The sequence below is a fragment of the Hermetia illucens genome, chromosome 7 (genome assembly GCF_905115235.1).
Source record: "Hermetia illucens chromosome 7, iHerIll2.2.curated.20191125, whole genome shotgun sequence".
NCBI lineage: Eukaryota > Metazoa > Arthropoda > Insecta > Diptera > Stratiomyidae > Hermetia > Hermetia illucens.
In genome coordinates, this window is record NC_051855.1 from 11,272,668 (window position 1) to 11,296,817 (window position 24,150).

At 43.8% G+C, this 24,150-nt stretch overlaps 1 protein-coding gene across 6 annotated transcripts in view; it reads left to right on the forward strand.

Moving 5' to 3' along the window:
• Positions 1 to 24,150, forward strand: part of LOC119660786 (serine/threonine-protein kinase WNK1-like) — a 103,455-nt gene that overhangs the window by 50,394 nt on the left and 28,911 nt on the right. For all 6 annotated transcript variants that reach the window (XM_038069583.1, XM_038069582.1, XM_038069585.1 and 3 more), the window contains 4 exons: positions 16,549 to 17,974; positions 18,489 to 18,661; positions 19,321 to 21,757; positions 21,816 to 21,947. In XM_038069583.1, coding sequence (XP_037925511.1) covers positions 16,549 to 17,974; positions 18,489 to 18,661; positions 19,321 to 21,757; positions 21,816 to 21,947 — 4,168 coding nt within the window. The remainder of the gene's footprint in view (positions 1 to 16,548; positions 17,975 to 18,488; positions 18,662 to 19,320; positions 21,758 to 21,815; positions 21,948 to 24,150) is intronic.

Below are 24,150 nucleotides of genomic sequence, written 5' to 3' on the forward strand. Positions count from 1 at the left end.
TACCAAGGATACCATTGTGCCCGATTTATCTTATGTGTCAAAAAAGGTCCTGTCAGTTCAGTCTTAATTGAGCGTAGATATCCCAACGTTCTCGTTGCCTCGTGTATTAAGATAGAGTTATATTTTTTAGGAGGTTTACTTTACCAGTTCTCATTGTGTCTGTCAGCTTTATTTCGGCAAACATACTCCTGTATTTTCGTAACCATCCTTCAACTAATCAGCTTCGAAGACTGTCAAGTGAAGTCCTACTGATTGAAGGTATGTCTAATCTTAACTGAACCGTTCGTTCCCTTCTTTAGTATCTGAAATTCAGGACCTTCTCACTGGAGTTAAATCAATGGCAGTTCTTGGATTGTAAATAAGTTCATTTGATGTTTCTGGTATTTGGGGCCTGACATGAGCATGAGTGTCCAATTCTGTCAGAGCGACTTACTTGGTCTTATTTTTTCGTTTCGTTTTTATGAGTCCTGGGAATCATTCAGTTTGCTCGCATTCAGGCTAGCGTGACGGTTCAGGCTCGCAAGCGAGTTTTTCAAAATGGAGCCTCATAATTGACAGGACAATTGAAGCCCTCTGTTCCCTTGATTCGGTCCTTCACCGATCTTTGTTCGTTTAAACTGACATTTTGCCTAATTCTGCCTCTACGAACATATCCTATGCATGCCTTGCGGTCTTCCGTGCAACAAGGACGCATCTCTACCGATCGGGATTTGTCAGTCAGATTCGCCTAGTAAGCCTGTTTGTGTCCTGATTAGCATGTTTCAAGTTTTCAGCACTCGACGCCTCTGTCTGCATTGCCTTATTTACAGCAATTATGGTTGAAGTAAGCCAAACTCGACCCGGTTTTCGGCAGATTCCATAGGACGTTTGCAGAGGCTTCAGGAACGCCGATAGTAAGGAAAGTTCCCGGACTATCGATTCTCTCTCCTGTTTTGCTGTCTAGCAGCATCCAGCTGGAGGTGTTGAGGTTATTCTAGACACCAAGTTATTCCAGAACCCCACTACCATTACGCATCTTGTGGAAGTCAGAGGAAGCACTTTTTGAAAGATGGGAGCCTTTTTTTTCATGGTTAGTCGCGCACCCTCCCACACATCGTTGAGGGAGGAGCAGTACCGCTTGAGCCACTCGTTTGTGTCTTCTTGAAAAGTTTACGAAGAACTCCGCACAAAAAGTTCTACCGGCTTACTCCTGCGGTGAGAATTGTTCCCTCCCTGCTGCTTTTTCGTAAGGGCTATAATCTTCGAAGCTCCTCCTGAATACAACTTCTGGTGTCACTATCTGCATGTCATACTTCTCGGAATTCGAGCATTTGCGGAATGATCGCTCCACTTGTCAGGGTCTTGTCAAGAGAAGTTGAAGTTGGTCCCTCTCATTTCAACTTGGATCAATTTATAGTGGACGTCCATAATCCAAAGCTGGATATTTGGAATCAACTTGTGCGTCAACCTCCTTTTGTGACAATTATCCCAACCTTTCTGCCACACCGTGATTGTGCACGTTCTCTCTTCTCTTCGTCGATCTGCGGCATTCGGTCTTCGCATCTCCTCAGTCAAAATATCACTGGGCACCATTCCCGCGACTACGAAATCTGCTTCGTCTGACGTTGTTCGGAATGCGCTAGCGACCCTTAATGCACTCAGACGATATACTGAAGATAATTTATACGCCTGAACCTTAAGGGCTTTTGTCCAGCCTGGTGCTGCGTACAGTAAAAAGGGTGAACATACTCTCGCTAGCAACAACTTCTTCGTTAGTTTGGGTCCTTCAATGTTGGGCATCGTGCCAGTTAACAAGTGTTCCTTGTAGGTCAAGCGATGATCCAAATAATGCCGAGGTTTTTGATGAAAGGTTTGGACTCGTATCACTTGCTGTCCTACACGGAACCCTAAAATTTTTTTCAGTTTACGACTGCGACCAGTAGAGCCTCAGTTTCGTGTTCCGCCAACTCCAATCCATGTGATAAAAAAACCAGTCCTTGATCAGCCTAACCCATGTCTCACATGCCCAGATAACATCCGCCAGGACTTTGTCTTCTACAACAGCAGAACGGTGGGTCCAGCACTGATCCTTGGGCATGCCGTCAGTTATCAAATATTCAACTGGGCCTACATCGGGTGTCATAGAAGAGCGTTCTTTCCACGAAATAATTCCTGATGGCCTATATTCAGCTAGGGGCACATCCAGCTCGCTTAAGATCTTAGTATATGCTGCCATTGCGCTGGGTTGAAAAGATTCCTCAGGTCGAGGACGATGATGGCTTAGTATTTTGTCGTACCGCCCTGTCACCTTATACCTGCAATTGCTTCTTTTGCTTGATTGACTACTGCGTTGATAGCATCCACCGTTGATCCGCCGGCGCGAAAACCATATTGTTGTGTGGACATGCCTCCTGCTTCCTCTATAATTGGGAGTAGCCTGTTGCATATAATGCGCTCCAGTAACTTTCCCATACTGTCAAGCAAACAAATGGGACGATACGACGACGGCTCTCTAGGTGGTTTCCCACTCTTTGGTAGCAGCATCAGTATTTGCCATTTCTTCTGAGCCGGGAAGGTGGCCTCTTCCAAGCAGGTCTTAAAAGTGGAAATGTACCACTCCGGCACCTTCAAAGCCATGTTCGGTATTCCGTTCAGCTCGGGTGCTTTTTTAGCCCCTACCACTTTGCAGGCACTGGTAAGCTTATTTTCTGTTATACTTGGGATGTCCTTTGTGAGATGCTCTGTCTCTCTCGACCGCAATAGTGCATTCTTTGCTGCAGGAATAGTCTGGTCACTATTCTTCGCTATAAAACTGGCAACATTATCTGCGGGGTCCTGCTTCCTTTCAACTTACCCATTACCGCTCTATCGGCTCCTAACCACGGGGTGATTTCGGCCTCATCCAAGAGTTCTTTACAGGAATTTCGTTTACTTTCACGCCTTCCGTAGATCTCTTCGACTAGTTTTGGACCTCGCGTATCTCTGAGCAATTCCCTGCCCATCATGTGCGCGTTGGTAAATCCTTCTCGCTTGCAGGCATACGGCACGCAGTTGTCATTCCACCACGGTTTCGGTAATGTGTGAGCGATATTTCTGGGTCTTGGCTTAGAGGCATCAGGGGCTGTGACCATGTTTCTGACAATTGGCTTAGATTTTTCTCTCGCTGTACCTGCTGGGGTGGAACTATCGTTAAATATCTTAGTGAACATTTCCTCGTCAAACATCTTTGAATTCCACGGCTTCGTCCGACATGACTTTATGTGTCTCGGATGCTCTCTATTGTCCTATTCTCCACTACAGTAAACAGTATAGATTCATGGTCGCCATGCCAGTAGTGTTTACTGACCCGCCAGGTTCGCTAATAATCGTCATGTCTACGTCAAACTCTTGGACTGACTGGCTCAAAAGACGATCTTTTGACTGGCTGAAAAGACGATCTTTTGAGCCAGTCAGTCCAAGAGCTTAACGTGCGGCCTCACGTCCTTGACAGGGAACGTTTTCCGCTTCCTGCAGCGTAGCCTTTACCATCAAAACCTGCATCTTTACACAATATGCATTCGAACCTCCAGGTGTAGTTCTCCCTACTGCGTTCTTCTGATCCATGTGGCATTGTCTTCCAGGCCGCTTACCGGCGAATCTCCTCGAGGACTGAGGACAGGGGACAGGGGACAGGGGACAGGGGACAGAGGACAGAGGACAGAGGACAGAGGACAGAGGACAGAGGACAGAGGACAGAGGACAGAGGACAGAGGACAGAGGACAGAGGACAGAGGACAGAGGACTGAGGACAGGGGACAGGGGACAGGGGACAGGGGACAGAGGACAGAGGACAGAGGACAGAGGACAGAGGACAGAGGACAGAGGACAGAGGACTGAGGACAGGGGACAGGGGACAGAGGACAGAGGACTCAGGACAGAGGACAGAGGATCTCAGCGTACTTTCGACAATAATTGCATCCGGACGGGTTTTTCTTCGTTTTACTTTGGCTTTACAGCTGTCCAAACATTTGCTCCAATTTTTTGGAATTTCATTTGTGAAGTCTATTTGAGGTCCGCAAGCTGTGCTCCCTCCGTTCCTGGTTCTTTGAACACTCGGCTTTTCCTTTGGTGTTGGAAGCTTTACATCAGTATCCTCCATTCTTTCTTTGCTCCTCTTTACGCCTTCTACAACCTTCCACCTTGGAATTTTTTACTCAAACAATTTGCTCGCTCCATCCTTTTCGAGGCAATAGGTACCTGTGGCAACGGCGGTCACCGTAGGAGTTTGTAATTGTCCTGCATTCTCCATGCATTGGTTCGTCGAACCTATCTCACCCATGGCTGTTTCGCAGGTGTCTATGGTTTCGAACGACCACCTTAATATAATGGTGCTTCGGCTGACGAATTCATACAACATGTTCAGGGTAACCCCAAACTCCTTGAGGTAATTTTTCACCCTGAGTACTTCTGCTAGCACTCCATCAATTGTCTCGTCGTTGGCATGCACCGCTTCTTCCTTGCTGGGCCCGGTACAGCCTTTGCCATTATCAATACCTGGTCGTCCACCCATCTTGGCAAACCTGGGTGGAGAGCGTAGCATTTTACCACTTCGCTTAGAGGAATCCAGGTTCGTTACTTCCCGCTTATCACTTGTTGAAGTATCTGCTTCGATGGTCCCATAATCAACAAGAATGGCATCAATATCCTCTTTCGTTTCTTTCATCCATATTTTTGTTTGGGTATTTGCCTCAAATTCAGGCACTGGCTTGCGTCCATGGAACACAACCGTCACCAGGTTTTCGCCTCCCGCGAGCTCTGTGCTCCATAGGGGTTCCTATTGACCCAGCTGTCCTTTCCACTTTGACAACTGACCACCTAGCAATCAGTAGATAGCCGCCGAAAGTTCCATAGGCTTTCAGTAATAGTTCCCCTTGCACACCTCCTGAGTTAGCTGAACTAACTCAGGTGTTTCCCCTAGTTCAGGGTATGCTACCCTTCACTAAACTGCGATTCACCCGTCTCGGGATTGTGACAAAGTGGCGTGTTGGACTCCGAAGCCTGGAAATGTTCACCTCAACCGACCAGTCACAACTCTAAATGGGTAGCCGTATCGCTTATGCGGAGAGGAGGGTGTCGATGAAATCCTTTCAAAATTTGTCACGAAAGACACCTTGCTCTGTTGAACCTTTTCCAATCGAAGTAGCATAGCGAATTCAAATTTCTTGAAGTAACATAGAGTGCTATGAGTCTCACGTTACCAAGGATACCCTTATCTTGTCTGTCAAAAAAAGTCCTGTCAGTTCAGTCTTGATTTAGCGAAGATATTTCAACGTTCTCGTTGCCTCGTGTGTTAAGATAGAGATATATTTTTTAGGAGGTTTACTTTACCAGTTCTCATTGTGTCTGTCAGTTTCATTTCGGCCAAAATACTATTGTATTTTCGTTATCATCCTTCAATTAATCAGCTTCGAAGATTGTCAAAAGAAGTCCTACTGATTGAAGGTACGTTTAATCTTAAGTGAATCGGTTGTTCCTTTGTTTAGTATCTAAAATTCAGGGCCTTCTCACCGGAGTTCAATTAGTGGCCGTTCTTCCAGAATTGGTTGTCAACTGGTTGGTGGTTGGCTGTTGTATTTGGGGTCTGGCAGGGGTTCTGTCAGTGCAGCTGGTCTTCTTTTTGTTCGTCTCGTTTTCCTCAGTGCTCGGGATATGTCGACTTCAGCGCATTCGGGCTAAAGTGCCGGTTCAGGCTCGGATTCAAGTTATTCAGAGTGAGGCCTCTTGCTTCTTTTGACAGGACGTTTGAAGCCTCCTATTCCCTTAATTCAGTTCCTCACAGATTTCTGTTTTGCCTCTTGTCGTCTTCCGTGCAGCAAGGATGTATCTTTACAGATCGGGATTTCCCAGTCAGATTCACCCATAAGCCTCTCTGTGCCCTGATTAGCATGTTTCAAGTTTTCAGTTCGCCGATTGAAGTAAGCCAAATTTGATGCAGTTTTCAGCAGATTCCATGAAAAGTTCCTCATGTAATGGTGAATCTAGAATCCTTGGATAGTGTAGGTGTCGAGAGAGTGTTGGATGTTTGTTTTTTAGATTGTCCGGATTTCCCTCCACGACCCTGTATGTATGCCAAAACTTGTGAGATCTGTAACGCCAAGAAATAGGTTTCTGTGGCTTCAATTGCAACTATTCCTCAGGAGGTAAAATTTTGGTGTACCACTTGCAGATCCTACGTAGTAGGACCGATATAGGAAATGCAAGAATTTTGACAGTTTAATGTAGTAATCAGGAATGAGCGCACCTTCCTCCTTAAAATCGTTTACAGATGGTTTGGGTATTGAGTTGGTCCTAAATCCTCCGCCTAAAATGCTATTTTGTCCAATCTGTGACATAAATTGGTCTCAAGGCCTATCATTGACTAGTAACTGAGCCGTCAACGTTTAGTTGGTTTGACAAGGTTTGATGTAAATCGTTAGTTCTTGATGATTACTTTCCATAATGTTCAGACTTTATTTCTCCCTATGCAGATTGAAACTAGGGGCAGCACAGCTCCAAGCAATCAGGTTCGCTGCACTGACCTTCGGATCGCTTATTCAAACCTACTCCTGCCTGCGATTCTCTCAGATTTTTCCGAAGCTGGGTCCATATGTCCCTTAAGGATAGGTACATACGGTTTCGAGTATGGAGTGTGGAATTCGTCAATTGGGTTTCAGTGGACCCCATGACTCTAGGTTTTCGTTCAAGCTTTCCGCCTATGCCTGTTTAGTAGAGTTCGTTTTTAAAGGAAGGTTTTTTTAAAAAGTGGGTTTACTTTCGTGTCTGTCGTGTCTTTTTTTTGTAAGGGGGTAGAAGTCTTCAAAAAACTCTGGCTTGGACACACTAGAGAAGGTGACTTTTATCCACTAAAACCACCCCGTGCCTCGTGGAACCATAAGGTACCTATTATATCACGGGGCAGAGTTTGCTCAGTTTGGCTATTTGTCCTATCTTCTATGCGCGACGTTCGTAACCGTTCCTTCTTCACCTCTTCCACTTTTCGCAGTTTACCCTGAATTAATGTCATCATTGAGTTGATTGCATCCCAATCCTACTGCGATGTTAGCATTCTTCTCATCATATTTTCCGGTATCAATGCTTCACCCAAAGTTTCCTCTAAGTTTCTCCTCTCATCCCTGAATCTCGGACAGTGGAAGAATATGTGACCTGGGTCCTCGTGGACTCCCTCGCAGTTTGGACAATTGGGCGAATTGTCCAATTTGAATTTGTAGAGGTACTAGCGATTTCCCCCATGCCTCGCCAGAAACTCTACCCATGTTGTCTCCCCAGCCACTCCTTGATGGTAGTGATTAGCTTGTATATCCACCTGCCCTTTCCCCGAGTGGTCCCAATGCTCCTGTCATCTATTTTCAGCTCTCTCTTGTCCGGCGTTCTTCGTCTGCGACAAAGGAGAGACTGACTTTAGATTGTATATACTCGTTTCCATTTGCCAAGATGTAAATTGGCATCATTCCGGAGATGACGAATGCAGCCTCATCTAAGACGGTTCTGAAGGCAGAACACAGCCTTAGGGCTGTCCTTCTATAGACCGCACTCATTTTATGAGCATTACATGGTATGCGAAATGCTTTTCCCCCAAATTAGGGGTGGCATAAAGCACGATCGAGCCTACCATCCTGGCAATAAATAGCCTACGAATATACAGCGACCCTCCCACATTCGGCATTATCCTTGCCAGGGTCATACTCGCCGTGGATTCCTTGTCACAAGCATATTCCATGTGTTTAAAACTTAACTTCGTATCTATCCTCACTCCCAAGTATTTGATGGGCGGCTGGGAAGTGACGATGCGATTGCCGATTCTAATTGTGATGAGGGTCGCTTCCATTTTTTCCTCCGCAAGTGGCAGTCCAGCGCTCTCTAATCAGGCCTTAATAGCACTGACTGCTTCGCAAGAGTATAACTTAGCATTCTCCAGATGTGACTACAATCAATGCTGTATTATCGGCGTAACCCGCCGTGGCCCACAGTAGCGGGTGCAGTACGTAGTCCTATGAGGCATCTGCTGGGACAATGTACTCCTTGGGGCCATCATCGATACCATACTAGAGTGTCCGTTCTCGCAGGTAGCTATTAACAAATCGTGGTCAGGCACTTTCGTATAAGGTTTCAATTGGCCGAATTAAATGCATTCCTCACGTCCAGGGTCACCACCACACTTGTTGGTACAATCCCTTCCGAGAACTATATTTTCGAACCCATACTGCGACCTGAAAGGGGTCCTTGGCTCTCGACGATCAGAAGTCATCTTTTGTAAATTACCAGCTCCAACATTTCCGTAGGAGGATGGTTCACCTGGAGGTTTACCAGCCTTATCCAGCAGTACCAATTTCTGCCGCTTACATGCTCTAGAGAATATTCCCTCGGACATTCAGGCTTCTAACAATTCAGCGATCATGTTCGATCTGGATTCGATGGCGAGCTTAAAGGCTCTGTTCGGTATGCCGTCCAGACCTGGAGCCTTGTTATCATCTATTCTGCTGCAGATCCCCAATAGCTCGCCCGTGTTGGAATTGCTTCACATTCAGAGATCTCTGAAATGTGTCAGTGCCCCTCTCTGGGGAATAACCCCTGGATAATTTTCAAGAAGAGAGTAGAGAAGATCACGTGATCTGTGGGGATGACCGTCCTCTCCCATCACGATTCTGAGCAGAGCTCTTTAAACATTTCCTCTTGCTCCGCTGGGTGCAAACTTTCGGTTCGTGCGGGCTACTTTGTACACATGCTCCTTTTGTCCCTGATCACTCCTACTTACCGCCCTCTGAGCTGTTTATCTGGCTCGGTGGCAGACAAATCGAAGGCTGACCAATTCAGTATTCCACCAGTAGTTGAGTTTTCTACTGGGGAATGAGCAGTTCCTAGGCATGGATGCATTACATGCCTGGGCGATACATTGTGTGACATGGAGAGCTCCCTCCGTGGGACCGTCTGCCTTAGCAGGCTGGCCTAGGCGCACTTCCAGGAATCTTCCATTGTCCAATGATTTTACATACCAACCTGATGCCCTTCTCGACTTTAGGTATCCTGTTTCCCTGGTCTGTGGCTTCCTTCTCAGTTCAAAGATGATTGCCTCGTGATCGTGGTTGATGTAGTCTTTGCTACCGTGCCAGGACATAACATGTATCAGTGCAAGGCTGACAAATCCTTTCAAAATTTGCCACGAAAGACACCTTGCTCCGTTGAACCTTTTCCAATCGAAGTAGCATAGCGAATTCAAATTTCTTGAAGTAACATAGAGTGCTATGAGTCTCATGTTGCCAAGGATACCTTTATCATGTCTGTCAAAAAAAGGTCCTGTCAGTTCAGTCTTGATTCAGCGAAGATATTTCAACGTTCTCGTTTCCTCGTGTGTCAAGATAGAGATATATTTTTTAGGAGGTTTACTTTACCAGTTGTCATTGTGTCTGTCAGTTTCATTTCGGTAAAAATACTATTGTATTTTCGTTATCATCCTTCAATTAATCAGCCTCGAGGATTGTCAAAAGAAGTCCTACTGATTGAAGGTACGTTTAATCTTAAGTGAATCGTTTGTTGCTTTGTTTAGGATCTAAAATTCAGGGCCTTCTCACCGGAGTTCAATTAGTGGCCGTTCTTCCAGAATTGGCTGTCGGCTGGTTGGGGGTTGGCCGTCGTATTTGGGGTCTGGCATGAGCATGACTATTGAATTTTGTCAGTCCGGCTTATATGGTCTTCTTTTTTACGTTTCGTTTTCCTCAGTCCCCAGAGTAATTGGACTTCAACGCATTCAGGTTGAAGTGACAGTTCAGGTTCAGATTCAAGTTATTCAGAGTGGGGCCTCTTGCTTCTTTTGACAGGACGATTGAAGCCTTTGTCTGAATTATCTTTTTCAGAGGAATTACGGTTGAAGGAAGTTAAATTCGACTCGGTTTTCAGCAAGTTCCATGAAAAAGAACTCCGCACAAAGGTCTCGAATTAGGTTCTTATGACGTCCAATTTAGGAAGGAAAGCACCACCGGGGAAAAGTTGTGGGAATTCTCATATTATCCTTTTATTTCCTTAAAGCCTTGTTGTCGCGCTTGGGGAGAATCATCCCCTATTCCTTCTCTTCTCATCAGACCTTGCTTGCTTCATTGGTTATGCCACCATTTATTGTTTTTCCTCGACATGACTTTAATGAGGATGGGATAACCCCGCGTTACTTATTTCTGAACTTCTACGAGTATTCGGAATCCGGTGAAACATGTCCTGCCTAAATAATATTTCGTGGAATTTCGTCAACTTCATGCAAATGGCATTAAGATGTCTTTGTGGCACTATTTTGTGTAAAAAATTTGTTTAGATTGAGTGGGGTGGAAACTGGTTTTATCTCTTCAATTTGTGGTGAATCAAGGATTCTTTGGGTGATGTGTATAGGCCAGTTCCTTCAAAAGTAGAGGAGAAAGGCGTGATTTCTACTGGGCCCAGAATTTTCACAAGAGGGGAGGGGAGTTTCTCATTTAATGTTCAATTTAGAATCTTTGGATAGTGTAGGTGTCAAGAGGGCTTGACACTTCTAATTTTCGGATTCTCCACTTCTGTCGGATTTCCCTCTACGGCCCTGCGTGTATCCCATAGCTTGTGGGATCAGTGTCTCTAAGAAGTACATTTCTGTAACTTCAATTTGAACTATTCCTCAATGTTTCCACCAGGTTAAACCTCGCTGTACCGCTTGCAGATACTGCGGAGTAGGAGATTGCAGCCATTTAGGAAATGTAAGAATTTTGACAGTTTGGTGTGTGAGATCTCACGGATAAATCTGGGGTTGGGAATTAGATTGAAAATGTAAGAAATAGTGGGAAATCTGAAAGTTGAAATAGAAGGCTTTTTCGTAAGTTTGGACGTAGAGGGGCCCAATAAGCATACGAGTAAGGAGTGACACCGCCGTCGAAAGGGGAAATAGTCTCTGGCAAAGGAGAAATACGTATCTAGTACATGAATTCAGGACCTGCCGTATCCTCTCCTTTTATCTCTTGAATAGCTTTCGAGTAACGCAGTTAAGTAACTGGGTACACCGATCGTCGCCAATGAGACATCCTTATAAGGTTTCAACTGGCCTAGTTGAACGCATTTTCATCAAGGGTAATAACAGCACAATATTTGTTATAACCACAACTTTCGTGCATTGCATTTTCAGTTAAGCCAGTGACCAGTTTGATGGCGTTGACAGTTGATCTGCTCTGGGTTCGACTTAGCTTAAGGGCTTTGTTTGGTATGCCGTCAAGGCCCGGTGCTTTGTTGTCTCCCAGCCTACTACTACGAATCCCCAGTACTTGTTTTGTCCCCACAATATTGCAACCATATCTACAGATATCTATGGACTGTAACCGCACTCCTGAGGAAACTAACTCTGAACGATTGGATAGGAGATCGGAACATGTAATTTGCGGAGCTGCCTGACTTCTAAATCTCCCCATCACAACCCTTTAGGCGCTTCCCCGTGGGCCTGTATCCGCCTCGGTGCAGAGTTGCTTGAAGCAGTCCCTCTTGCTTCGCTGTATGGCCAGCTTCAGGTTTCTTCGAGCGTCCTTGTGAGCTCGCTTCTTGACCTCCTGGTCAATCCTGCCCATTGCTCTCTGGCTCGCTCGTCTGGCCCGATGACATGTCGATCGAAGATCAGACAATTAACTATTCCACCAGCAGTTGGGCCCTCTACTGAGGAAAGTATAACGTCTCGCCATCGATGAGTTGTATACCTTCGCGACACACTCCGTGATATGGAGTACTCTTTCCGAGGGTGTACCTGGTATAGTGCCTTGGTCCAAAACCATACCTATCAATGTTTGCTCGTCAGTTGACTTGCTCTTCAGGTCAAGGACTATTGCCTAGTGATCACTGTGGGTGTACTGTTCACTGACGTTCCAGGGCATATTGCGAGCTAGTGAAGAACTAACAAAGGTTAGATTTCAACCGATCCGGATACCCCTTTCCGGTAAGTATTGACCTGATGTCGTTAGCGAATATGATATCTAACTGCGCGAAAGTCTCCAGGAGGCAATGCTCTCTTGCATTCGTCAGTGAGCTTCTCCATTCTGTGGCCCATACATTGAAGTCACCGGTGATGACTTTTGGTTTCCGTCCTTTTGCATCCAAGACCAATCTGTCCAACATGTCCTCGAATTCAACCAACGTCAGGCTTGGAAGAGCATAGCAGCTGTAGACCTATATGTCGTCTATCTTTGCCCATATGAACCCACTTGTGGACTGCCTCATACATTCTTGTATGGTTTCGTCCCCCCATGCCCACAAGGCCGCCTCACCCCATGCATTATTGTTAAGGTTTCTATAGGGTTCGTTTATTATAGTCATTTGGACCTTTGATTCGTGGGTAGTCTGCGAGAGCACGTCTTGAGGGACTCTTCAGTGATTGAGGTTGATTTGGATCAGCCTCATTTTCTCATTGCATTTAGCGTCTTTTTAATGTTTTGTGTAAAACAAAACCTTATTGAAATTGGTTTACTGCCTGTCTGTCTGTTCCTCCGTTTGTCTGTCCGTCACACCCATTTTTCTCGGAAGCGGTTATAGCGATTAACACCAAATTTGGTGGAAAGGTGGTCATTGTGCAGGCTCACGCATACAGTGAGTAACATCCTTTGACGTCTAATTCAGAGGGGGGGGAGGAGTCCTTATACATGCAAAACGGGGGTGTAAAATTTTTGTTCACCAAATATAGTCATACAGGGTATCAAATGAAAGGTCTCGATTAGTACTTTCCGAAGCCGATCTTAATTTTGACATTTGTTGGAAAGGTGGGGAGTGTGGCCCGTTGAAAGTGATCATTTTTTTAACGGACCCATTGCATGGCATTATTACAAAGTTATAATAGATCAAAGTTGTCACTTCTTCGCAATTTCAAGACCTTGAATGCCGATATCACCAGTCTAGTTTCCCGACTTGTTTAACTTAGGACCGCTTTCGCCAATATGCCCGCTGTCCAGCCCCTCCTATCCATCACACACCATGTATTTGGGATCCTTGTCACAATCCCGAGCAATGTGACCGTTTGTCCATAACGTCTGCATCGGTCAGACCGATCAACTTCACTTGTGCACACTCTCGCTAGATGTCATCTTTTAAATGAGATTTGCTCTCTATGGGGAGGGATTGCCCATCCAAAACGGACCTTCTCGACATCCAGCAGCTTGCGCGCTGCTTCTGTTGGTAGCCGGATGGTCGCTGTCTCTATATGTAAGGCTTACAATGGATGATGCCTCCTGCAAGTTAGCAGTTTAAACTCCTCTGCTAAGGTAGAACATATTTCAGCGTTAAAAGTGACCTTATCTAGGTCCACTGTACAGTGGTGTCATGCTTTTGAGCATGCATGGCAGCATTTTCTCCAAGTAAATTTTTGACTTGGCTGCGGAAGCCTTCGACTTTGCTATCTTCGGACCTTTTCAATTCCAGCATGAGATCTCTCTTGTGGTTCCTCCGGTTTCCGCTTACATCCCCCCCCCTCCCCCCCCGCTTCAAATGATGATCGCCTCAGGACGGGTCCTCATTCTTCTCCTTTTTTGGCTCCAACCTGAGTCCTACCGTCGTGTACCTTTTGAGACATCAACTCCTTTGGTGGGGCTAGTGTTTTAGCCATTATTTTCGCGTCTACCGAGGTTTTAGGCTACTTCTTCAAAGCGAGTGATACCTGATATATCTTTTTGTTTTTCTGGGAACCTGCTGACTTTCTGAATGTTTGTCTTCCTTTTTGCGAAGCCTCTTTCACCTATGCGTATCTGCGAGTATACGGTTGGGTGCCACCTGCGTTGATTGCGACTGAATTTTAGGGCTGGGCTGGGCTAGAAGGGCCTTTCTCATCTCATCTTCCCAGGATTTGTTATATAGAACCCTGATGGCTCTCACCATATGCTTGACTGCTTGGTGCACATTGTGTTTATCTTTGATGAATTTTGACAACTCAACAATTTTCGCTCCAAGCAAAGTGAAGGATGACTCTTCCAGGTCGCATTGCTCTAAAGCCTCCGTTCTTTTTCCGTACACTTTCTGGGTTTAACGGGGTTCCTGTCGCGGAGGTCCTCTTCCGCAATGAATATTGGAGGAGATCTTATAATTGTTGAGCTTATCCTAAACGGATCGAGCATTCGATACTGAGGACTCTCCACTAACTCTTTACCCTCGGATGCGGTTGGTGTCATTGCGGCTTGTAACGAGCACCGTTCTCCCTTGGGCACATCCTTCCGCTCGTTTGTTATGGGTGTTCTAGGGAGCGATGTGCTTGGTTTTAACTCCTCCTTTTCTAAGCTGCTTATAGCATTAGATGCCACGACTGCAGTCGAGGGATATCGACGACTGGCAGCCTGCTTGTTCACTCCAAAAAGACGCCGGTACTGGGGTTCTGAGCCCCAGCACCGTAAGTTTATACACCTTCCCATCGTTCATATTGGCTTATTGTTCTAGGTGACCTTTCCATAGCCATTTGTACCACGGGTAGGTGTTTTTCTCCCACCTACCCGACACCTTCGCATGCGTACAAGTGCATATTCATTCGTATCCGCCGAGCATCCCCTTATTCGTACGAAGGGACGCGCCTGGTGGGAGATCTGGCAACTCCTCGCAGATATGTCTCTCTGACTGGCACACTCGATGTATTCGGAAGCGGCTGAAGCTGTTGTTATGAAATTTGGTGAGAGTATGTGTTCTGTGAATCCCTTTGCATATAGCGAGTGGCGCCATTTTGAATTGAGTTTAAGGGGGACTCTCCATACATGCGAAAGGGGGTATAAATTTTTTTTCACAGAATATGGTCATGTGAGGTGTCAAATGAATGGCCACGATTAGTAGTAAATTAGATGTATCCAGAAGCGGCTGAAGCTATTGTTACGACATTTGGTGAGAGTATGTGTTCTGTGAATCCCTTTGCATATAGCGAGTGGCGCCATTTTGAGTTGAGTTTAAGGGGGCCCGTCCATACATGCGAAAAGGGGTATACATTTTTTTCACAGAATATGGTCATGTGGGGTATCAAATGAATGAGCTCGATTAGTACTTTCCGAAGCTGATCCTATTTTTGATATTGCAAGAAACATAAAGGACTGAGGGCTCAAAATGTGTGCCCGAAAACTGTAACAGCTCTCGTTCTCAGAAAAAATCGTAATGATGGACCTACACAAAATCTAGGCCTCAAAATACAAAGATGTTAATTGAAAGGCCCTCCTTAGGCGATTCAAAGGCGTACTCTGATTTTTGATTTGAATAGAAAGATTTCTTCGCTATTAATTTAATTTATTTGAGGGGGGAGTCTGTCTTCCTCTCAAGTTTTTTTGTAACTTTTTTGTTAATTTAATTTAATTTAATTGTGAAAGGTATGTGTCTATGGACGGTGTTGGACACAAATTTCCCGGATGATAGCGCTCATTTAGATATTTTTGGTCTCTGGAGTTTAAAGCCTTTTTTAACGTTCAGACAGTGTGCATTTGTGAGTGAATGAAATCATGCGAATGCAGAAATATTTCGAAAAAAAAATCGGCTTGAAATATCAAGGAATATCAGTTTCATTTCGAAAAAATGGTTATTTACTTGCATTTTGCGTTTGTTCTCGTCGTTCCTGTCATCGAAATCATTTCTTCAGAAACTTCATTATTTTTGTGTTTTTTGATTTTCCTGTTTAGTATTTTGTTTGGTTTTTTATGTGTATTTTTTTCTTAATTTTTAGATGGTCCCTGGTCTGTGAAAATTCTTTTGGTTTTTTAACATTTGACACACCCAAATCTCAACTCATTTCATTTTCTTTTTTTTTCCGCTGGTGAATAAAATTTATTAAATTATAATTTTTGTATTTATATCAAGTAACCGTTACTGACTGAGCACAAATTTGTAACAAGGCTTAAATATTTATTTCTTTCGTTGCAAACCAAAAAAAAAAAAGAAAAATTAGTGGAAATGTGTTTTTACTTGTTTTAAATTTCAAAATGTAGTTTGGCATTGGTAGTCAAAAGAAAATGTTGACTCCAGAGTGAATTGGTTTGATACAGAATAAAGGCGTGTCATGCAATTATTATTTAAATAAAAAAATTACTAAATTTGGCCTAAAATGCCTAATTTTCTTCATTAAAATATTTATTTATTTATTTAAATTCTGAAAATAAATAATCTCAAAAGATGGTCCACAATAGGAGATTTCCTTCGAGTAAAGAGTCCAGATTAATTGCATTTTGTTTGTAGTTCGGCGAATGTTGAACCGGCTCCATGAATTCGTCAGGGACATAAAAATTTTTCTAAGTATCGAATTTGAATTCAACTAGCTTCTTCTTCAAGTAAAATTGCTGGTTGGCTAGACGAATGCTTTAGTACCGAATATTGCAGGCTTTCCCTTCATTACAAAGTGATATTAGTTGAACATTTTTAAACCTTTTGGCTACAAAATTTGCATGTTATAGTTAAGTATCATAGAAAGAAACAAGAGAAAAAAATGTCTTCCTTTTAGTTCTCCCAATTGAAAGGGTTTTATTTATTTTTATTATAAATTTTCTTAATATTCGTTACTAACCCCTTTTGGTTTTCCTTTTTTCCCTTTTGGCAAAAAAGGGGTCAGAATACTTCGGCCGTTTGCGCACGAGCCACGCGTCAAAGAAAAGTAGGGGCTGTTAACTTGTCATCTCAGTTCCAATGTCAGCAACAAAAACAACTGCAATCGCAAGAACATTCGACAGTCAGTAAGGCAGTTGCCCCTATATTACCAACAGCACATTCTGCCGGCCTGCCATCACAGACCTCCAATTCAATTGGTGATTCCGGAGCCAGTGGTGAGGAATTGTCAACTACAACATCAACAATAACAGTTGCTACTTCTTCTACACAACCATCAACAACAGCTGTATCAAGTTCATCATCCATTCCATCTGTAGACAGTCGAACTTCTTCAGCAGATTTAGTGTCCAGTGGTAATATCACTACTACCTCTGCAACCATTTCAAAAGAGGGTTCACCACAAAATCCATCATCATCATCATCGACAGTTGGAAATCCAGTGGAAAGGAAACCTAGAAATAGGAAAACATCAACAAGATCGCGGTTACAATCAAAAAATTCAGAGATTTCATCATCAGCATCACTAGATAGTCCTTCTGAACCTGCAGATCGCGGTGATCAATGGAAAACTAAAACTGTTCCTGTGAAAGATCAAGACCGAGACTCTACGACTACATCAAAATCGGCATCACAGACTAAAGACAATACACCAGTAGTGGGTGAAACTACAAGTAACAGTGAATCAGCGGAACTAGTTCGACCTATTATCGACGAATTACTTAATAATCTGGAATTAGACGAAGCAGGAACAAAAGTTCAGGACCAAAACGAATCCAGGAAAGAATCAGAGGCAGAAACTTCTAGCGCCAACAAAATGGAGGGTTCACCAGTAGGAGATGCTGAGCAAGCTGGTCGTCCATCCCAGCAGCAACAGGCTCAATCGACTGTGCCAGCGGTTTCGGCAGCAAGTAGTACAGGCACAGGAAGTGGTACGACAAGTGGTGTTCAAAGTTCTGCTGCGAATACCTCACCACGTGGCACTGGAGTTAGTGGTACATTCGGATCAAACGTAGAACGTATGTTCGCTGGACCATCCAATATCCGATTTGTACGTAAAAGTGTCGATAATACGACCGTTTACTATTCAAAGCTTCCATTTGATTCGGAAATTGAGACCGAATATCCTCGTAATCTTGATGATAATATTGAGATATTGAGTCGTGAAGCTGAACATCTTGAGGAGCAATTCAATAAGACTGCTGAAGAGAAATTAGTTCATTATGGTCCGATATTTGATCCGCAAAAATTTGAGGCACAACTCAAACAACAGAAAAAGGATGATGATGAAGATGAACCGATAGGTGTCTCACCATGCGGCCGATTTTTCAAATATAATAAGGAAGTTGGTCGGGGATCGTTCAAGACTGTTTTTCGAGGACTTGACACGCAGACCGGAGTAGCGGTCGCTTGGTGCGAACTATTGGTAAGTGTTGTTTTATAATTTGATATATCCTAGTTAAGGAAGTAAGGGACGGGGTGATACCCGTGCCTCGGCTTCAGAATCTCGGTCATTTACCTCGGGTTTGAGCCAGCTTAGTGGTTAGAGCATTAGGTTGTCACTACAGTAGCGGTTCAAATCTCACTGGAAGTCGGATACCAGGCGACTCCGTTGGGAATGGGTGCCTGAGTAAAACCAGGCTTATAATTCCAGGTGAGGACAATGTCGATTACATTGTCTCCTAGTGTGCCCTTAGGTACCAAAGAGAAGTGCTTTAAATCACTTCAAACCCTAGATCCATGTTAGATTGTTGCGTCATCGATCAAAAGGGGTACGATTAAGTGCTAGAACTACGCCCTCTTCCCTAAAAAACCAGGGGGTGAGGAGTTAACGTGACCTTTACTTCTTTGGATGTGCGATATATTCCTCAAATGCTCGCCTGTTTTCTAACTTTCTATTTTTTTTTTTTTGTCTTCGTTATCGCCTTGGTATCATCCAGGATAAAAAGGTTAATAAGGCTGAACGGATGCGATTTCGTGAGGAGGCAGATATGCTGAAAAAACTTCAACATCCAAATATTGTGAGATTTTATAATTATTGGGAGACGAGCGTTGCAAAGAAGAAAAACATTGTACTAGTCACTGAGCTTATGCTATCTGGAACTTTAAAATCGTAAGTAATTGAAAGATAGATAAATAGATTCCAAAAAAAAAAGATTGGGCAGATTTAGGTTATAGGTTTTGTCAGTCCAGGTTTTCAAATCAAATTCTGAATTTTTGCAAACAATTTTAGATTTAGATTTTTAGACTTTTTCAAGTCAATTTCAGACTTTACCAAGTCAATTTCAAAATTTTCCATTTCAAATTCACACTTTTCCAAGTCAATTTCAGAATTTTCCATTTCAAATTCAGACTTTTTCAAGTCAATTTCAAAATTTTCCATTTCAAATTCAGACTTTTCCAAGTCAATTTCAAAATTTTCCATTTCAAATTCAGACTTTTCCAAGTCAATTTCAAAATTTTCCATTTCAAATTCAGACTTTTTCAAGTCAATTTCAAAATTTTCCATTTCAAATCCAGACTTTGACAAGTCAATTTCAGAATTTTCCATTTCAAATTCAGACTTTTCCAAGTCAACTTCAAAATTTTCCATTTCAAATTCGGACTTTTTCAAGTCAATTTCACAATTTTCCATTTCAAATTCAGACTTTTTCAAGTCAATTTCAAAATTTTCCATTTCAAATTCAGACTTTTCCCGTCCAAAATCAGACTGCCCAGCCTTTTACCCTTGAGTTTAGGGACCTCTTTAGTAAAATCATTTTTCATCTTTAGCTATTTGCGACGTTTCAAAAAAATCAATCCAAAAGTATTGAAGTCATGGTGTCGACAAATCTTGAAGGGTTTGCATTTCTTGCATTCTCGCTCTCCGCCCATTATTCATCGTGATCTAAAGTGTGATAATATATTTATAACTGGTACAACGGGTAGCGTTAAAATAGGTGATTTGGGTTTAGCTACATTGAAAAATAGAAGTTTTGCCAAATCTGTAATTGGTACGCCGGAATTTATGGCACCTGAAATGTATGAGGAACATTATGATGAAGCTGTTGATGTCTATGCATTTGGTATGTGCATGTTAGAGATGGCAACCAGCGAATATCCATATAATGAATGTTCTGGACCGGCTCAAATTTATAAAAAGGTTGTTTCTGGTATTAAACCGCAAAGTTTTGATAAAGTTGAAAATCCTGAAGTGCGTGAAATTATCGAGCGTTGTATACAATTGAACAAGGCTGATCGTCCGAGCTGTAAGGATCTTCTGAATTCCGAATTTTTCGGCGAAGATATCGGCATAAGATTGGAGCCCATATCTAAAGATGCTTTCATCAATAATCCAGACGTAAGTAAGATAGAATTCCGTTTAAGATTGCTAGACCCAAAGAAACGAATCTACAAGCATAAAGAGAATGAAGCGATTCAATTTGATTTCGATGTAAATGTGGACAATTCAGATGATATTGCCAGTGATATGTTTAAATCTAATATAACATCCGAGGAGGACTCGAGAGCTGTTGCAAAATTGCTGAAAGTTCAAGTAACTTCCTTGCTTAAGGAGCGTAAAGAGCGATTGGCTCAAATGCAGTTGGAACAGGAGAAAGCTCGCCTAGAGCAGCTCACAATGAAGGCTATGAAAGAGTTTGATCACCAACAGCAACAAAATCAACTACTGAACGAGTCACAAATGCTCCAACAGCAACAACAGCAAGCGATGGGACTGGCAGCCCCAGGCCAACAACAGCAGCCTCAATCATCAGCCGTGCCCGGCCAATTTGTGATTTCACCAAATCAAGGATCCCAACAACCTCAACAGATTCAGGCACCTCAGCAATCATCCATTTCACAGCCTCAGCAGTTTTATCAGCCGCCACAAATGCAGCCAACACCACAACAGTCTGCGACATCACACATCCCTTCTCAGTTGGTTCAACAACAGCCGCAGGTTTATGCATCACAGCCGCAGCAACAACAACCACAAACTTATATTCAACAACCGCCCTCCTCAACCCAGTATGTCCCCGTTATGGCGCCGACAATACAACAACCCCAGATGGTATCACAACCACTGCAACAACAGCCTCAAATGTCCCAAAATACGGCTGGCTATTATGCGGCTAGTAATCAATGTCAACAAGTTCCTAGCGTCTATACGCAAGATTCTCAGTTCCATACAATGCAAGGTGGAATGCAAATACCAGCACAACCGCCCCAGCAGTCGCAGCCATCCCAGGAAGTTGTCATTAATATGCAACAGACTCAGCAGCCCTCAGCTGGTACTGCAGCTCCTGTGCCAGTAGCTGCTGCGGCACCTAATTTCATTTCAGCCCAAGTAGTAAGTGCCCCTGCTCAGCAAGAAGGAGTGCTTCAGCAGCAACAACTCCATAATGCAGCGGTGCAGCAAGTCGCCCAGCAGCAGTTGCATCAGCAACAACAGGCTGCCTTAAAACAACATCTTCAAACAGCTGCTGCATTACAACACCAACAACAACAACAGCAGGCACTATTTCTGCAACAACAGACTTCAGTTGGTTTGAATATGCAAATGCAACAACAGCCAGGGGTTGTTTATCAGCAACAACCTGCTGTACCGGTGATGCAACCGCATCCAGGTGTAATCCATCATCTTCAGCAACAACAACCGGTCCCCATTCAACAACAACCGCAACAAGCCCAATACGTTACAGTTCCTTCTACCCCGCAGCCGCAGCAACAACAACCAACAACACATTCCCAACAACAGGCCATGCCAGCAGCTTTACCAACATCCAATCAACAATCGCTTCCATCGCAGCAACAACATCAGATCAGTATTCAACAACAGCAATCTGTGCCACCATCCCAATCTCTTCCTACACCAATTCAAGCTACATCAAATATTACTACGACCTCAGCTCCTCCAGCAGGACCTGCTCCTATTCCATCAGTACCATTGGCATCATCTCAACCATTGTCTTCCCAAACTATGCCTGGTAGTGTTACACAGATTCAACAGTCTCAAGCTCCTCCACAACAACCTCAAGCTCAGCAGAAGATCCGTCAAATGAAATCCCGTCGTTCCAATAAGGGTGGTAACGAACGGATTCCCAAGCTTGTTGTACTGAATGTTCAAAATGGTACCGTTGTGGATTGCCAAATGGAGAATAAACCGAAAACTATCACATTTAAATTTGATGTGACTGACGTTAATCCGATTGATGTAACAAAGGATTTGGTAAGTTGGTGGGAGCTTTGAAGGACTCTGTCATTTTCTTTTGTTCTACTTTGTACAGGTCTCCAAAGATCTACTGTCAGAAAATCAAAGTACAGTATTTGTTGAGATGATCAAGGACATTGTAAGGCAAGTGAAATTGAATCCTAACCAGATACCAGTACCAACGGTAACACGAAGGACATTTGAGAAGGTAAGAGTTTTTTAATTTTTCATTTTAAGTTCGTCCTTGGACAATATTCTCAGATCTTCGTTTTGGTTTACCCCCAATTCCTCTCAGCCTCTTAAATTTTATGGCCTCTTCTTGGGGCGTAATCTCTTGGACGCTGATCCCTTTTAATTTTTTCGAATTATCAGAAAAATGAAGAGAGATGATTCCTTGGTTGGATCTAGTAAGTCTTTCTTGGGGTTGTGTTCTCGGGGATGGTTTCGGCCTTGAACGATTCCAGATTATAGGAAGCTTGGCAGATAACCACTCAGTTTAGTCCAGTAAATGGTTTCCCCGTCTTTCACGTCCTCTTGCAAGGGTATTCGCATCAAGAACTTGTGGCGTTCCACAACAGGTGTTCTTTGTGATCGACGTATCAACGAACGTCTTAAATCTAAAATTTATCGCAATGTCGTCCGTCCTGTCGTTCTCTATGGTTCTGAGTGTTGGCCGTCTATAAAAGACAATGAACGGCGACTTGCGGTAATGGAGGCGAAGATGTTACATTGAACTAGTGGCGTGACATGTTTTGATCACATACGAACTAAGGACATATAATACCGGGGCAAATGCTGAAGAAAAAGAAGAAGAAGTTTGACGCCTCTCCGGGCTTAGCGTTTTTTTTTTGTCCCGGAGAGCAGTTTCTTGTCCTTATCTGCCTCTTAACTTTCCCTCTGTTCCTTTCTCTGGCTTCCCTAGAGTATTCAGTTTTGGAGCCGAATATATTGTTAATTCATCCCATAACTCGCGCGCCCTTTTCTTATTCCGTTAGTCTTCAAAATTTGCACGTTGTCCAGAAGCGAACTTTTACGGCTTATTGATGTTTGGCCTTACCCCATAATTCGCTCCTAACTCTGCTTGGCCTCCTTGTTTCAGTTTCATATTTGTTCATCATCATCAATGGCGTAACAACCGGTATTCGGTCCAGGCCTGCCTTAGTAAGGAACTCCAGACATCCTGTTTTTGCGCCGAGGTCTACCAATTCAATATTCCTAAAAGTTGTCTGGTGTCCTGACCTATGTCATCGCTCCATCTCAGGCAGGTTCTGCTTCGTCTTCTTTTTCTACCATAGATATTACTCTTATAGACTTTCCGGGTTTATCATCCTTATCCATACGGATTAAGTGACACGCCCACTGAAGCCTATTGAGCCGGATTTTATCTACAACCTGACGATCGTGGTATCACTCATAGATTTTCCATGGCTTTCCGCAGAGAGCACATCTGAAAATCTGAGGATTCTTCTCTCGCACGCGCAGTTCGCAATCTCTCTCAACCCAAGTCTCTGAGGAATACATAAGGACTGGCAAGATCATAGTCTTGTACAGTAAGAGCTTTGACCCTATGGTGAGCCGTTTTGAGCGAAAAGCTGAAAAAGGTTCTTCCGTATTTATTGTCGTTTAAAAATCGAAGAATTCTGGACCAGATCAAAACGCATGGAGATGCAAAGGGCAGTGCATTCAAAGAATCAGGTGTGCAAGTGCTACTCGGGCTCTGCAGTCCAGCTCAGCAGATGTCCTTAATGTAGTCCTGCATCCCCTCCCCTAGACCTCCATATTAAATACGTTGTAGCGTGCAGTGCCGTCAGACTACGTAAGTCCGGATGCAGGACAGCGAAGCCCTACGCTCACAGTAACATCCTAGACGAAGTACCTCGGGAAATCTGGGCATTACCCATGGAGTATGCCACACGCAAGCTGAATATCACGAGAAGGCAGAGTGGAAGAACGGCGGCGTGTTGCAAGGTTATGACACAGTATTCTTCACCGATCGATCAAAGATGGTCTGTGAAGTTGGTCCAGGGGCCTTCTCGAATACACACAGTGTATCCGAATCGGATGGTCTCCCAGGTTTCATGGGTTTATTCTGAGCGGAAGTACTGGTGATTCTGGAAGTCTGTCGATGGTTGGAACATGATCCGAGCCCCAAGCATAACATAGCCTTGTACTCAGCGACGACATCCCCCAGGCCAGTGGGGCAGAGCAGAAACGTACTGGATAGTCTGGATGGCACACTCAAGGTCACCCTCCTCTGGGTTCCCGGACATAGAAACCTAGAGGCATTGCTTTGCTCTTGGTAGTCTTTCGGCGGGTACAGTTGGTGTCCCACTGGTGACTGTCAGGGGTGGAAACTACTCGTACTACTTAGCAATCGCGTGCCTTAGATGGCGAAGGCTTACCATCTATGC